Source organism: Artibeus jamaicensis, unplaced genomic scaffold, assembly GCF_021234435.1.
Source record: "Artibeus jamaicensis isolate MK-2021 breed Jamaican fruit bat unplaced genomic scaffold, CSHL_Jam_final contig_456, whole genome shotgun sequence".
NCBI classification, from domain to species: domain Eukaryota; kingdom Metazoa; phylum Chordata; class Mammalia; order Chiroptera; family Phyllostomidae; genus Artibeus; species Artibeus jamaicensis.
Window position 1 is genome coordinate 6,634,283 of NW_026521839.1, and position 15,309 is coordinate 6,649,591.

Here is a 15,309-nt window from a genome sequence, read left to right on the forward strand (position 1 = left end):
TAGTATATGCACAGTATTATGCAACCATCACTACTATCTAGTTCTAGAACGTTTCATCACCCGGAAAAATAAATCTCATGCTCATTAGTGGTAATTCCTCATTGCTCCCTTCCCCTAGTCCTTGACAGCCACTGATATACCGTGTCTCTTGATTGTTATATTCTGGACATTTCATTTAAAAGGAATCATACAATGATATGTGGCTTTTTGTATCTGACTTTTTTCATGTGGTGTAATGTAGTCAGGGTTCACCTGTGTTATAGTATATATCAGCATTTTATTCTTTTTTTTTAAAGATTTTATTTAGAGAGAGGGGAAGGGAGGGAGAAAGAGAGGGAGAGAAACATCAATGTGTGGTTGCCTCTCGCATGCCCCCTACTGGGGACCTGGCCTGCAACCCAGGCATGTGCCCTGACTGAGAATTGAACTGGTGACCCTTTGGTTCACAGCCCAAGCTCAATCCACTGAGCTACACCAGCCAGGACCGCATTTTATTCTTTTTAATACCTGCATATTATTTCATTATATGGATATACCACATTTTGTTTATTCTTTTATCAGTTGATGGACTTCAGAATTTTTTCACAATTTAACTGTTATAAATAATGCTGTAATGAAGATCAATTCACAAGTTTTTGTATGAACATATGTTTTTAATTTTTTTGATGTGGAATTGTTGGGTTCATGTGGTAACTCTGAGTTTAACTTTTTGAGAAACTGCCAAACTATTTTCCACAGTCAGGTAATTTGCAATTATTCTGGTTTGCTACAGTGGGTAGAAATTACTTTTCTTAGTTTATCAAGGCCAGTATCACCAGTAAGAGGACATAGTAACATCATAAACCTTGAGATTTGATGCATGGAGAACACCCCTACATCATTTCTGGGGTGCATCTGTCAAGGATGTATAACCTTAGTTTAATCTTGAGAAGGTAGCAGGTAGTCCTGATCAATATTCCTGGGATGTCAGAGTCTAAAAAGACAGGGGAAGTCTGAGGAACTCTGGCTGACTACAGGATGCTCGGGAGAAATAACGGAAGGCCATATGGGATCTTGGAACAACAAAAAAAAGACCTTAGTGGAAACACTGGTGAGGTTTGAAAGGGATATTTATAGTTTGGTAAATGGTATTGGTAAGTTCCCAGTTCTGATAACTGTCTATGGCTATGTAAGGTATTAACATTTGGAAAGGTTATGTTAGCAACATATGGAAACTGTACTATTTTTGCAACTTTTTGGTAAGTTAAAGGTGGTTCAAAATAAAAAGTTAAAAGGAATCCATTCTTTTATTCTTGTTCACATGTCTGCACATCAGCTGTAACTGGCTGACATAGCTGCCAGCCCATAGCTGTGGCTGGGCATAGCTGGCTTTAGGCCAGTTAGTTTGGATCTGAGTCTGCTTCATGGGTATCTCATCCTTGTTGGTCTTCTCATGGTGATGGCAGAATTCCAAAAGGTGAACCAAACACATAGGCATGTTTAAAATCTGTGATGCATTTGCTAACATCCAGTTGGCCAAGGCACATCACAAGCCAAGTCCAAAGTCAAGGGGTGGAAAAGTGCACTCTCCCACTTTAATCTAATTTACTCTTACCATGTAAGAGGGACTGCATGACAAAGGGTATAAGTACAGGCAGGGGGAAGATAACTTGTGACAATAATGTAGTATACCACAGATTCCACCCTATGGGGAAAGCAGGAGTGTTGCTGGGTCTTGGCCTGTGAGAGGAAGTGACAGGGAGTCCCAATGGGAGTTAAAACTCAAGCACAATGTGGCCTTACCTACTGCATTTTTCAGACTGTAAGACACACCCCCAAATTTTGGAGGAAAATGGGGATGCATCTTATAGTCCGAATGTAGCTTACCTGGCTCATTGTTTGGGAGCGGGATCACAGGTTATTAAATATTTTACCACATTTTTAACAGATTTTTTCTTTTAAGATTTTATTTATTTATCTTTAGAGGGGAAGGGAAGGAGAGAGGGAGAGAAATATCAATGTATGGTTGCCTCTCGTGTGTCCCCTGATGGGAACTGACCTGCAACCCAGGCATGTACCCTGACTGGGAATCGAACTGTGGTTGTTTGGTTCCCAGGCCCACACTTAATCCACTGAGCTACACCAGCCAGGGCTTTACCACATTTTTTGCTTCAAAAATTTTATTTTTATTTTCTTTCTCTAAAACCTAGGTGCATCTTATGGTCTGGTGCATCTTATAGCCCTGAAAATACGGTAATTTGGACGGGCTTCCCCTTATTATAGACAGAGTTTCCTCAGACTGGGGCCTGTCTCCAGGTAGCCAGCGGGGGAAACAGACACTGTAGGCGTTGCAGGTCTCTGTGCCTTTCTAGGTGCCCATCTTATTATTATTATTATTATTATTATTATTATTATTTTTTGCCTGTTCCCTTGCCTCCTGTCCTCGCAATCCCTAACTCTTTACTTATATGTATCTCGTGACTTTTTGCCTGCTCTACTCTTTTTACTTTTTCCTCTCTGCTCCCCCCCATTGCTGCGATTCCTTCACAGAGACCCTAGAAGGATGCAGGGCAGTCATTCTCTCTGTCTAATTTGGCCTTTTTTCCAACGAGGTGGAAACATTTGAAATATTGTATTTTCTGCTGCCTCTGCCACTGCTGCTGCCATGGCTGGTTTCATGCATTTTAAATGAACGTAACCTATATTTTAAGTTAATGCTATTGTGGTTGCTCTTGCCCCCTGTGGTGATTTATGTGAAAGGAGTAATTTTGGAATTTCCCTGAATAAAATAAATTGATTCACATGAGATCCTAGTTTCTTCCTTGGCCAGCTTAGCATGGTATAACTTGTTATGTTTTGAAACTTACACAGTCATGTACTTTTTCCATTTCTAATTTTTAAAAAGATTTTATTTATTTATTTTAGAGGGGAAGGGAAGAAGAAAGAGAGGGAGAGAGAAATATCAACGTGTGGTTGCCTCTCATACACCCGCTACTGGGGACCTGACCTGGTCTGCAACCTAGGCATGTACCCTGACTAAGAATCGAACCTGCAACTTTGGTTTGCAGGCCAGTCCATTTCTAATTTTGATCAAAAGTCTAAAAATTTAATCGTTAGTAGTAGCAGTAGTATTCTGTTACTACTAAAAATAACTATTAACATGGCTGCTAATTATTATGAATCTACTTGCCGTAATGAAAATCCTTCTTGATCTTTCCACGCACTTCTAGATTAATTAATATTTTTCTCTTTCATGCTTAATTTTTCACTAAACAAAGAATTTTTGAAGGTTTACTATGTGCTAGGCCCTAGGGATAAAACGGTGAGCATTTTATATTAAATAAAAAATTTTAAAAACCCTAAACATAACTACTTATTGAGGTAAAGTGCTATTTAAAAAACAGGTCATAGTGCTGTGAAAACCTTCAGGGGGCAGCTGGAGCTGGTCTGGGGAAACAGGGGATGCTGTCAGGGAAGTGCCTCTTAGCTGGGATTGAAGGGAGGTGATGGAGGGTGAGATTGGGCTTTCCATTCTGAGCAAAGGGAGCAGGAGTGGAATGGCCCCATGGTAGGAGGGAACATGGTTTTTTCATGGAATGGAAAAAGGCCAGTGTGTCTTGAATATGGGGAGGGAGTTGTAAATAAGCCTGAAGGGGCAGGCAAAGGCTAGATGCTAAAGGGTCTCATTGGCCAGCATGAGGACTTTCACCTCTAAGAACAGTAGGAGGCCATTGAAAGGTTTGATGCAGGGGAATGCAGTCCATAGTCAGGTTTGTATTATGAAAAAAGAAAATCATTCATTATCAAGAACATGTGGGTTGGGAGGTAAGAGTGGATAGGGGAGGTCAGTTGGAAGGCTTTGGCAGTGTTCAGAGAGATGCTGATGGTTTGCACAAGAACACTGATGGGGAGATCAGAGAAAAGGGTATGAATTCAAGAGACATAGATCAGGACAAATAACCAGGTTTTGGAGGTAGAATGGGTGTGGAGCAGAGTGTGGCAAAGTAGAGAAGTATGAAGGATGACCTGCTTAGCATTCAGCCAACTGTTGTTTTGTCAGTTTGGGGTCTCTCCAGGTGAGACAATCCCTTCTTTTCACATGTTCAGAGATGAGGTTAATGCTAAAGAAGAAACTTCTTTCCCTGTGGTTATAGGAATGGGATAGATGTTGTTGTTCCTGCTAGTATGTGGCTTCATCTCCTTTCAGAGCCAACTGCCTCAGCCATTAGCTCGATTTTCCTACCCCAGCCTGAGCTTCCTGATGGCTCACCAAGCCAGCAGCCTCCACGGACCTTGCAGTTCTTCCAATCTCTTCTGTTCTTTGCCTCCTGCATGCAGCCTGTCAGTTTTGTGTCTGAGCCTTTGTATGCAGGGCTCCATCTATTTGGGATTCCCTCTTTTCCCCAGTCTGGCTCTGACTTTTTGCCTTATTTAATCCCCAACTTAACCTTATTCAGAAAGCTTCCCCAGAGAAAGTTTTCCCTCTCTATCTGAACATATTTTTTATACTTGAAGCATTTTGGATAGGTTTGAGGTTAGAAGGGGATCATTATACACATGCACTCAGGTACTTAAGTTCCCATTTATATTTTAAACACAGATACAGAAACTCCCTGCTGCAGTGGGATGGCCCAAACAGAACAGTGTGTCTTGGCGTGGTGTCTCCTTGGTTCCTTGGTTCTGTGATAGAAGCACAGTGGTTGGTGAACTTGGAATTCACTCTGGTCCCTCCAGAACTGAGAAAACCTGAGTTCATAGTACATCATTACCCTTTTATATACAGGGTTTACTAGATCATTCGGAGAGAACTTTTATAGATTGTTAACTTTTTTTTTTTTTTTAATTCTTGAATGAAGCTCAGCATCAGCAGGGCAATGCCATCCCCTGTTGGGAGAAAGCAGAGTCAAAGCTCAGGTGTCAGAGTAGCGTCTCTGCTTCTCGATTTCCAGTCCCCCGAAGAGCTCTTTCCTGAAATTCTCTATACCTGCGGCCATTAACAGTCCTCATTTGTGTTCCTAAAACCTATATTGCACAGTGGCCTGGTGTATAGCAGTTGCTTGGTTAATACCAGTTGCATGAATGAGTAAGTGTAACATCCCATTTGCAGTATGTGATCTTGTAAGTTGCTTTTTAACTGTTATTGGTAATTTTTCACAATGTGTATGAACAGCCCATTTATTCACAACACTTGTTTGCCCAGCTATTAGATCAGCTCTTCTGCTGTAGGTGGGTGTAGGTCTACAGTTTTTCTTGGTTCCAATCCCTGCCTTCTTGGCTTTTCATGTCCTCCTGCTTTTCTATCTCTTGCTTCTTTCATCTCATAAACATTAAGTCCCACAAGTTGTATGTGTCAGTTCTGGCCTAGAGGCTGAGGAAATAAAAAAGGAAGAGATATAGTCCCTGTACTCGGGGAGGAGAGAGCCTCGTCATGGGAGCCTGATTAAATTGATGAGGGTGGTGAGTGTATGCTTGCTTGAATGGCAAGCTGTCTGGGGTTCTATCAGGGCAGGGGCACAAAGGATGTAGTGGAGGAGGAGGCAGTTATGTGGCCATGTCCTGAAGGGTAAGTAGGTGTTCACCATTCAACTACTGTACATAACAGAAAGGCTCAAACATGCAGGTTTTAACTGGGAGACATTAGTCTCTGGACTAAAGTGCAGATACCCTCGCCCACCTTGCCTCATTCCTTTATTCGAAGAATTGTGATTGAGGGGGATGTGTGTGTGTGTGTGTGTGTGTGTGTGTGTGAGTGAGTGAGTGAGTCAGGGTTGGGGGAAGGGAGAGATAGAGAGAGAGAGAGTGATGGAGTGAGGTGGAGAGAGACGGAGCCAGGGTGGGTAGGAGAAGGAGATAGGGATGGATCCAGGTAACTGAATACTGCAGAGTCTGGTCTTCATGAACTAGTAAGTCCCACTGACTTGTTAGCCAGCCATTCCACCAGTGTTCTTCTGAGGACTGTATGCTTCATGAGCCTTCTTTCTTCTTGGCTTTTAGGTCAGGCTGTCCCTGCAGGATCTCATGTGCGACTGAATCTCCAGACTGGGGCAAGAGAAGTGAAACTCCAAGATGAAGACAAGTTTCGAGATACTTTGAAAGGGCCGAAAAAAGGCAAAAGGTAAAGTGTCAATCCTAGCAACTAGGAGACTGACAGCACTGATTTTGTAATACTGAGAGTAATGACAACGCAATGTTCCTTACCCAAATTTATGTGACTTTAAAAAAATTTGAAATTTAATAGACTAGGATTTGTGATAAATCTCTCGGGGTTTTATAGAAGTTCACTTCTACAGTCTTTGGAAAGAAATAGTTTGCAAAGCAAATTGATAATTTACAAAAGGCTTTAGGGAGAATGCTTAACCTGATTTAAAAATGAAGCTATTTTTCCCAGTACTTTAAGAGCACCCATTTGAATCTCAACAATTAATGCGCTGATTACAGATGAGTCATCTATTCATTAAAACAGGCCTGTTAGGCCTTCTGCTTTGCAGTAATACTTCCTTGGTGAACAATAAAATTGCATTTTAAAGTCTTTAATTCAGACTAACTTTTCCTCTTGTTAGTCCGTATTAAATTAAAACAGACTCTCTTATGGTATAAAAGTTCTCCAATGGTAAGAGGTTGCTTTATTTTTTAATAACCAGTTTAGATTCTTTGATTTTGGGCAATTCAGAGTCTGTATTTTTCTGTTATTTGCCTTGAATTACTGTTTTCTCGGCTTTCTGTTTTCTGCTTGAGAGAGAAGGAGGTTGAGCATGGGATTGCAGGGGCTGCTGGAATTATGCAGTTCAAAAGGTTGGTATCAATATCAGCCACGAACTTTCTAATGCAGGAATTAGCAAAATTTGTCCTGTGGGTCATATTAGAACTGCTGCCTGTTTTTGTATGGCCCACAAGCTAAGTTGTTTTTAACAGTTTTTAATGGTTGTTGGGGGGGGGAGGGTCTTGGCTGTTGTAGCTCAGTGGATTACATACTGGCCTACAAACCAAAAAGTTGAGGGCTTGATTCCCAGTCACGGTACATGTGTGGGTTGTGGGCCAGGTCCCCAGTAGGGGGCACACAAGAGGCAACCACACATTGATGTTTCTTTCCTTCTCTTTCTCCCTCCCTTCCCCTCTGTCTAAAGACCAATATATTAAAAACAAACAAATAAACAAGAATATTTCATGACTCATGAAAATCTTGTGAAATTCAGATTTCAGTGTCCATATAAAGTTTTATTGGAACATAACTATATACATTTATTTATTGTCTATGGCTGCTTTCTTGCTACACTGGCAGAGTTGTGTAGTTGGGATAATTACCATAAGGCTTACAAAACCTCAAGTATTATCTGGTCATTACAGATAGTTTGCTGCCCCTGCTCTAATACATGTTAAGTATTGGGAATCAATTATGGGTTGAGTGGGGTTAGTGTTACTTAGTCCTTGCATATTTATTATTTTAACAATGCTATGCACCCCAATGTTCATAGCAGCACAATTTACAATAGCCAAGAGTTGGAAGCAACCTAGGTGCCTGTCAGTAAACGAATGGATCAAAAAATTGTGGTACATATACACAATGGAATTCTATGCAGCAGAAAGAAAGAAGGAGCTCCTACCCTTTGCAACAGCATGGATGGAACTGGAAAGCATTATGCTGAGTGAAATAAGCCAGGCGGTGAAAGACAAATACCATATGATCTCACCTTTAACAGGAAGCTAAACAACAAAACAAACAAGCAAGCAAAATATAACCAGAGACACTGAAATATAGAACGGCAGACGGGGACCAGAAAGGAGAGGGGAGGGAATTTCAGGGGAAAAGGGGAAGGATTCACAGGAACAAGTACAAAGGATACATGGACAAAAATTAAGGGGGGTGGAAATAGGATGGAGGTGGGGAGCACTTGGGGGGGGTGGGCTGGGATAGGAGTAACAGACAGAAAACTACTTGAGCAATAAATTAAAAAAAGATTTAAAACTCTAGTGATGACAAATGCATTTATTTGAGATACCTGTGGAGCATTTGAATAAAGTTTGTAAACCATGAAAAAAACCACAATATTTTGTAGTTAGGTATGAGTCAGGAAGGGACCTGAGGGACCCAGTTCTTACCTGAGTCTTTTTCTTGATATACCTGACAAAAAAGACACTCAGCCTGTCCATGTGCTCCTCCAGTCAGGTGGCATTTACAACCCCACAAAGTAGCCTGTAAATATTTGGACAGTTTTTACTGCTAGAAAATTCAACTTTATATTGTGATAGATAGGATAAAGAGATACTTGTCCTTCTTACAGTGACCCCAAACTGGGGAAGACCTTTATCTTCCTACAGCTCTCCAGATAAGCCTATACCTGGGGTGGCCCAGTTGACCCGATGATTCCTTTCTTCCTGAGAAACTAAGAAAGAATCAGATCTCATTGTTGTAACCCTGTAAACTTCCCTCCATCCCCAGCACATATATATACATGTCAGTGAGTCAAAGTACTTGAGAAAGTTTTTCTCACGTCTAAGCCAAGTCTTATTTTCTAAATAAAAAGCCTGTTTTTTCTTGGTTTAAGAATACTGAATTAGGAGACTTCCGCCAAGATGGAGACATAGGTAGAGACGCTGTGCTTTCTCACACTACCAAGTTTAGAGACAAAATATTAGCAACAGAAAACACAGCCAGAACACAGAAAATTGAACATTTCAGAAGTCCGATAACAATGAATTCTTCAGCCTGACCAGTGAGAGGGGCAAAACCAGCAGCTGGTGGAGCAGGGTTGCACAGGAAAACTTGGTCAGATGGACTCAGGTGCACAGATCCCAGGCATGGGGTTGCAAAGGGCCCACCCAGTGAGCGACCAGCAGATCCGGCGAGGGTGAAGGGCGGCGGGTTGACTGTGCTGGCACATTCCTGTGCAGATAGGCCGGCGAGGGAGTGGGCAGTGAGACGAGACCAAGCAGGTCCCAGCCACGGGAGGCAGCAGAGACAGCCACCATTTCCCAGCTCTGACCCCGCCCCCACATACAGCATCACAACCCAGTGACCCCACCCTGGAGGCCCCGCCCCATCCCTAAGTCTCCGCTTCTCATACTTAATGGACGTGAACAGACCAAAATTGGCTTAAGAAGGACTCAAAGCCCCAGAGCCCATAAATCTAAGTGACGAAGAAATAGCAAAACTTTCAGATGCACAGTTCAAAACACTGGTGATCAGGATGCTCACAGAACTGGTTGATTTTAGTCACAAATTAGAGGAACATATGAAGGCTAAACTAATTGAAATGAAGGGAAATGCACAGGAAACCAATAGTGATGGAAAGGAAACTGGGACTCAAATCAAAGGAGTGGACCAGGAGGAGGATAAAAATGACCAACCAGAAAAGAATGAAGAAACAAGAATTCAAAAAAATGAGGAGAGTCTTAGGAAACTCCAGGACATCTTTAAATGCTCCAACATCCGAATTATAGGGGTACCAGAAGGGGGAAAGGAACAGCCACCAGTGGAAAGCTTATTTGAACAAGTAATAAAGGAGAATTTCCCCAATCTGGCAAAGGCAATAGACTTCCAGGAAGTCCAGGAAGTCCAGGAAGCTCAGAGAGTCCCAAAGAAGTTGGACCCAAGAAGGAACACATCAAGGCACATCATCATTACATTAGGCAAGATTAAAATGAGAGAATCCTAGAAGCAGCAAGAGATAAGGGGACAGTCACCTATAAAGGAGTTCCCATCAGACTGTCAGCTGATTTCTCAAAAGAGACCTTCCAGGCAAGAAGGGACTGGAAAGAGGTATTCCAAGTCATGAAATCCAAAGATCTACAACCAAGATTGCTCTATTCAGCAAAACTTTCATTTAGAATGGAAGGGCAGATAAAGTACTTCTCAGATAAGATCAAATTCAAGGAGTTCATCATCACCAAGCCCTTATTATATGAAATGTTAAAGGGACTTACCTAAGAAAAAGAAGATGAAAAGTATGAACAGTGAAAGTACAGCAAATGCACAGTTATTAACAACCACATCTAAAACAAAAGCAAGCTAAAAGGACAGCTAGATCAGGAGCAGAACCATAGAAATGGAGATCACATGGAGGGTTAGCAACAGGGGAGTGGGAGAAGGAGAAGGGGGGAGAAGGTACAGAAAATAAGTAGCATAGATGGTAGGTAGAAAATAGATAGGGAGAGGGCAAGAATAGTATGGGAAATATAGAATCCAAAGAACTTGAGACACATGGTCATAAACTAAAGGGGGGAAATGGTAGAGGTGGGGGGGTGCAGGGTGGAGGGGAATGAAGGGGGGGAATAGAACAACTGTAATGGCATAATCAATAAAATAAAAATTAAAAAAAATACTGAATTAGGAACTGCATTAATTTGGAGTCTTTTATTTGTTGGTTTTAATACCCTGGTAAGTTATTTCTCTAATACCTGACTGTAGATCATTAGTAGAAGTGCTTACTGTTTCGTCTGTTGTTCAGATCTTTTTAGAGTAGAAAGGAGAGCCACCTAAATGGTCTGTAGTAGACACATCAGGAGAGAAATATTTGTCCCCACTCCCAACTCTTTACTTTTCTCCTTTGGAATGTTTCTGAGTGTTTTGTCCTGGAATGGCCTCCAGGACATGCTGAATGTGTCCTCTCTCTTCTCAGCATTTATAGCAAGTGGCAAACCTGTCTGAACAGGAGCCCAAAGGCATTGACAAGGTGGTGGTGTGGGTATTCACTACTGTGAGCTCAGGAGTCTGGGCAGCTTTTGGTGGTGACTTTCTTCTCCTGGGGTCAACTTCATCCTGTGCTCCTCCAATTCTGCCTATAGTGCTGACTCTTTAGCACTGTAATGGAAATGGAGTCCAAAGAGCAGGACTAATATCCAAAATTGTTATAGTATTTTACTTATCTGCATGTTCTGTTTTTTTTTTTAATTCTTTTTTTTTTTTTTAAGATTTATTTATCTTTAGAGGGGAAGGAGAGAGGGAGAGAAATATCAATGTATGGTTGCCTCTAGTGCATCCCCTGTTGGGAACTGGCCTGCAGGGAACTGGCCTGCAACCCAAACATGTGCCCCGACTGGGAATCGAACCGCGATCCTCTGGTTCGCAGGCCCATGCTCAATCCACTGAGCTATACCAGCCAGGGTCTGTTTTAGATGTAATACCCACCATTTCCATCAGATTGCCAAAGAAGTTGGTGATCACACAGAGTTAATCAATAACTAGAGAGAGCTGGGGATAGTTAATTCAGCCCAACTTATGCCCTCTTCACTAGTCCTACTGGGTTTGTGCCTGGCCATACTGCTACCTGGAGCCATAATACCCATGGGGCTCTGTAGCCTGGGACAGACTCCCTGACTCTGACTTGTCCCAGAGGGTTCTCCTGGCACTGTCTGACTGCCTGTTCGCTCCTACCAGCAGGTTGTCTTCTTGCTTTTTGTGTTAGGCATTGCCATCTCCACTGGTTTTGGCCCAGAACACCAGCGTCTTTGAACCATCTTCTTATAGTTGCAGGGAGAGGGACAAACTACATCCAAGTTTTCCCGTCTTGGATTGAGCATTTACTATGGTACAATATTGTATAATAATTAAATGAGTGGGCCAAGAACAAGGCCATTTACTTGCTCCATTCTTTCATTTCCCAAAAGACCTATTGAGTGCTTATGTGCCAGGCATTGGGGATATAGTAGTAAACAAAACAGACAAGACGCCAGCCTTATAGCAGCTGGCAGGCAGAAAAACAGGTAAATAAACATGCGAGTAAGGTAATTACATATTATAATAAATACTAGGGAAGAAATAAACAATGTGATAAGTCCTTAGGTGAGATCACATTAGATAGGATGGTTTGGGAAATCCTTGTTAAGATGATGCTTGAGGGGACTTCTGCCAAGATGGAGGCATAGGTGGAAACACTACCTTCTTGCACAACCAGGTTTAAAAACAACAAAGTTTTAGCAACAAAACCACAGCCAAACCACAGAAAATTGAACTATACGGAAGTCTGACAACAACGAACCATTCAGCCAGACCGGTAAGAGGGGCAGAGCCAGCAGTGGAGCAGGGTTGGGCAGGAAAGATCCCCTGGACCGACCCAGGCATGCAGGCAGCCATGGGCAGATCCCAGGTGTGGGGTAGCAACAGGTGGACCTACTGAGGGCGCAAGGTGGCAGGCTCACTGCGGTCACACATTCACGCGCAGATAAACCAGCGAAGGAGTGAGCAGTGAGACAGACCGAGTAGGCCCCAGCAGTGGGAAGCAGCAGAGGGGACTGCTGTTGCCCCTCTTTGACCCTGCTGCCACATACAGTATCACAACACAGTGACCTGGGTAGCCCCACCCTGGTGAACACCTAAGGCTCCCCTCCTCATATGTACAGGCACGAACAGACCAAAACATGGCTCAAGAAGAACTCAAAGCCCCAGAGCCCATAACTCTTTAAGTGTCCAAGAAATACCCAAACTTTCAGATGCACAGTTCAAAACACTGATGATCAGGATGCTCACGGAACTGGTTGATTTTAGTCACAAATTAGAGGAACAAATGAAGGCTAAACTAATTGAAATGAAGGGAAATGCTCAGGAAACCAATAGTGATGGAAAGGAAACTGGGACTCAAATCAAAGAAGTAGATCAGAAGGAGGAAAAAAACGACCAAACAGAAAAGGATGAAGAAACAAGAATTCCAAAACATGAGGAGAGGCTAAGGAACCTCCAGGACATCTTTAAATGTTCCAACATCCAAATTATAGGGGTACCAGAAGGGGAAGAGGAAGAACCACGAGTGGAAAACTTATTTGAACAAATAATAAAGGAGAATTTCCCCAATCTGGCAAAGGCAATAGACTTCCAGGAAGTCCAGGAAGCTCAGAGAGTCCCAAAGAAGTTGGACCCAAGAAGGAACACATCAAGGCACATCATCATTACATTAGGCAAGATTAAAATGAGAGAATCCTAGAAGCAACGAGAGATAAGGGGACAGTCACCTACAAAGGAGTTCCCATCAGACTGTCAGCGGATTTCTCAAAAGAGACCTTCCAGGCAAGAAGGGACTGGAAAGAAGTATTCCAAGTCATGAAATCCAAAGAACTACATCCAAGATTGCTCTATTCAGCAAAGCTTTCATTTAGAATGGAAGGGCAGATAAAAGTGCTTCTCAGATAAGATCAAATTCAAGGAGTTCATCATCACCAGGCCCTAATTATATGAAATGTTAAAGGGGCTTATCTAAGAAAAAGAAGATAAAGAAACATGAACAGTGAAAGGACAGCAAACTCGCAGTTATTAACAACCACACCTAAAACAAAAGCAAACTAAGAGGACAGCTAGATCAGGAGTGGAACCATAGAAATGAAGACCACATGGAGGGTTAGCAACAGGGGAGTGGGCTTAGGAGAAGGGGGGAGAAGGTACAGAGAATAAGTAGCATAGACAGTAGGTAGAAAATAGATAGGGAGAGGGCAAGAATAGTATGGGAAATATAGAATCTAAAGAACTTGAGACACATGGTCATAAACTAAAGGGGAATGGTGGGGGAGGAGGCGTGCAGGGTGGAGGGGAATGAAGGGGGGAAATAGAACAACTGTAATGGTATAATCAATAAAATATATATTTACAAATCACACACACATTGAGAGAAACACTGTTTTCCAGTCTCCATGTTTGCAATGTGTGCAAGACACTTCTGAGCAAAATTGTATCCATGTGTATGTTAAAAACTGACACAGTGGGGGTGAGCTGGGATGGGAATAAAAGACAGAAAACTGTACTTGGGCAATAATTGAATTAAAAAAAAAACTGACACAGTGGAACAAATGTAACCTTGTTTCCATTTCAATATGTAATGCAAATGTATGATATTTCATTAAGATATAGACCTTTATTACATTAACTTTCTGATATCAAAGAAAAAAAAAGATGATGTTTGAAATGAGTCCTGAAGTATGAGGGGGATTTAGTCAATGCAGTGAGCTAGTTTCATATGTTTAGGCTTAGCATTTCAGTCAGAGGGAACAAGAGTTCCTGGCTTTGTCAAGGGAAAGGCTTTGTCAAGTTCAAGAAACAAAAATGGTCAGGGTGACTAGAGGAGGGGAAGGAAGACGACTTCTAGAAAATCAGATTAAAGAGCTGTAAGAGTTATAGCTCTTATTAAAGGGCCAGATCATAGAGTTTTGAGGAGCATGTCAAATGTTCTTTATTTAACTAGAATTATGGAAAGCCACCAGAGGACTTGAGGTGGTAAAGGGATTTAATATAATGTAATTGAGCAAGATCACTGTAGTTGATATGTGGATGGAAAACAGATTGGAGGTAGACAAAAGAAGCAGGGATAATTGGGATATCACTTTAGAGGATCAGTAGTTTAGGGTGTCATAATACAGAATGGATGGACTTGTAGATTTAATTTGGAGGTAGGGTTGATAGAACTTGCTTATGATTTAGATGTTGGGGTTGAAGGCAGGTTCGGGGCACAGATTTATACAAAGCCTCATTTTGGGATTTGTCCAACTCAGTGCTTGGAGTTACCATTTATTGAAATAAAAAAGATTGGGAGAGGGTCAGATTTCTGACGAGAATCATCAAGACCTATGTTTTTTTTTAATATTTTATTAGGTTTATTATTCTTTTACTTATTTATTTTTCAAGAGAGGGGAAGGGAAGGAGAAAGAGTAGGAGAGAAGTATCAATGTGTGGTTGCCTCTCATGCGTCCCCTGCCGGGCACTGGCCTGCAACCCAGGCATGTGCCCTGACTGGAAATCGAACCGCGATACTCTGGTTCACAGGCCCGCGCTCAATCCACTGAGCTACGCCAGCCAGGGCAAGACCTATGTTTTATATGTAATAAATTTGAGGTGCCAGTTAAACACCCAAGGTCCAAGATATATCAGTCAGGTCGCTGTACAGGAGTTTGACTGATATTCAGACCAGAGGGTTGGAGCAGAGATGTAAATTTGGGTCATCGCTTGATGTATATTTGAAAAGAAGTAGGGGAGCCCTGGCTGGTGTGGTTCAGTGGGTTGAGCACTGGACTGCAAACCAACAGGTTGCTGGTTTGATTCCCAGTCAGGGCACATGTGTGGTTTGTGGGCCAGGTCCCCAGTTGGAGCCATGTGAGAGGCATCCAATCTGTTTCTCTCACACATCAATGTTTCTCTCCCTCTCCTTCTCCCTCCCTCCCTCTATCTTTAAAAATAAATAAAATCCTTTAAAAAAGAAAAGAGAAGGACTAGTGGGGAGAGTATAGAGATAGAGAAGGGAGTATTATCCAGAATTGAAGTCTGGGGCATTCCAGCATGTATAGGATTCAGGTAGGAGAGGAGGAAGGGGAAGAACCAGGAAGTCGTTTTAACAAGCCAGGAAAGTAGAGTGTTTC

The 15,309-nt window shown here is 42.1% G+C and overlaps 1 protein-coding gene across 2 annotated transcripts in view; it reads left to right on the top strand.

Annotated features, from left to right (window-relative positions):
- The window catches only part of SIL1 (SIL1 nucleotide exchange factor), a 249,525-nt gene that overhangs the window by 129,885 nt on the left and 104,331 nt on the right, over positions 1 to 15,309 (top strand). For both annotated transcript variants that reach the window (XM_037147617.2, XM_037147616.2), the window contains one exon: positions 5,974 to 6,094. In XM_037147617.2, coding sequence (XP_037003512.1) covers positions 5,974 to 6,094 — 121 coding nt within the window. The remainder of the gene's footprint in view (positions 1 to 5,973; positions 6,095 to 15,309) is intronic.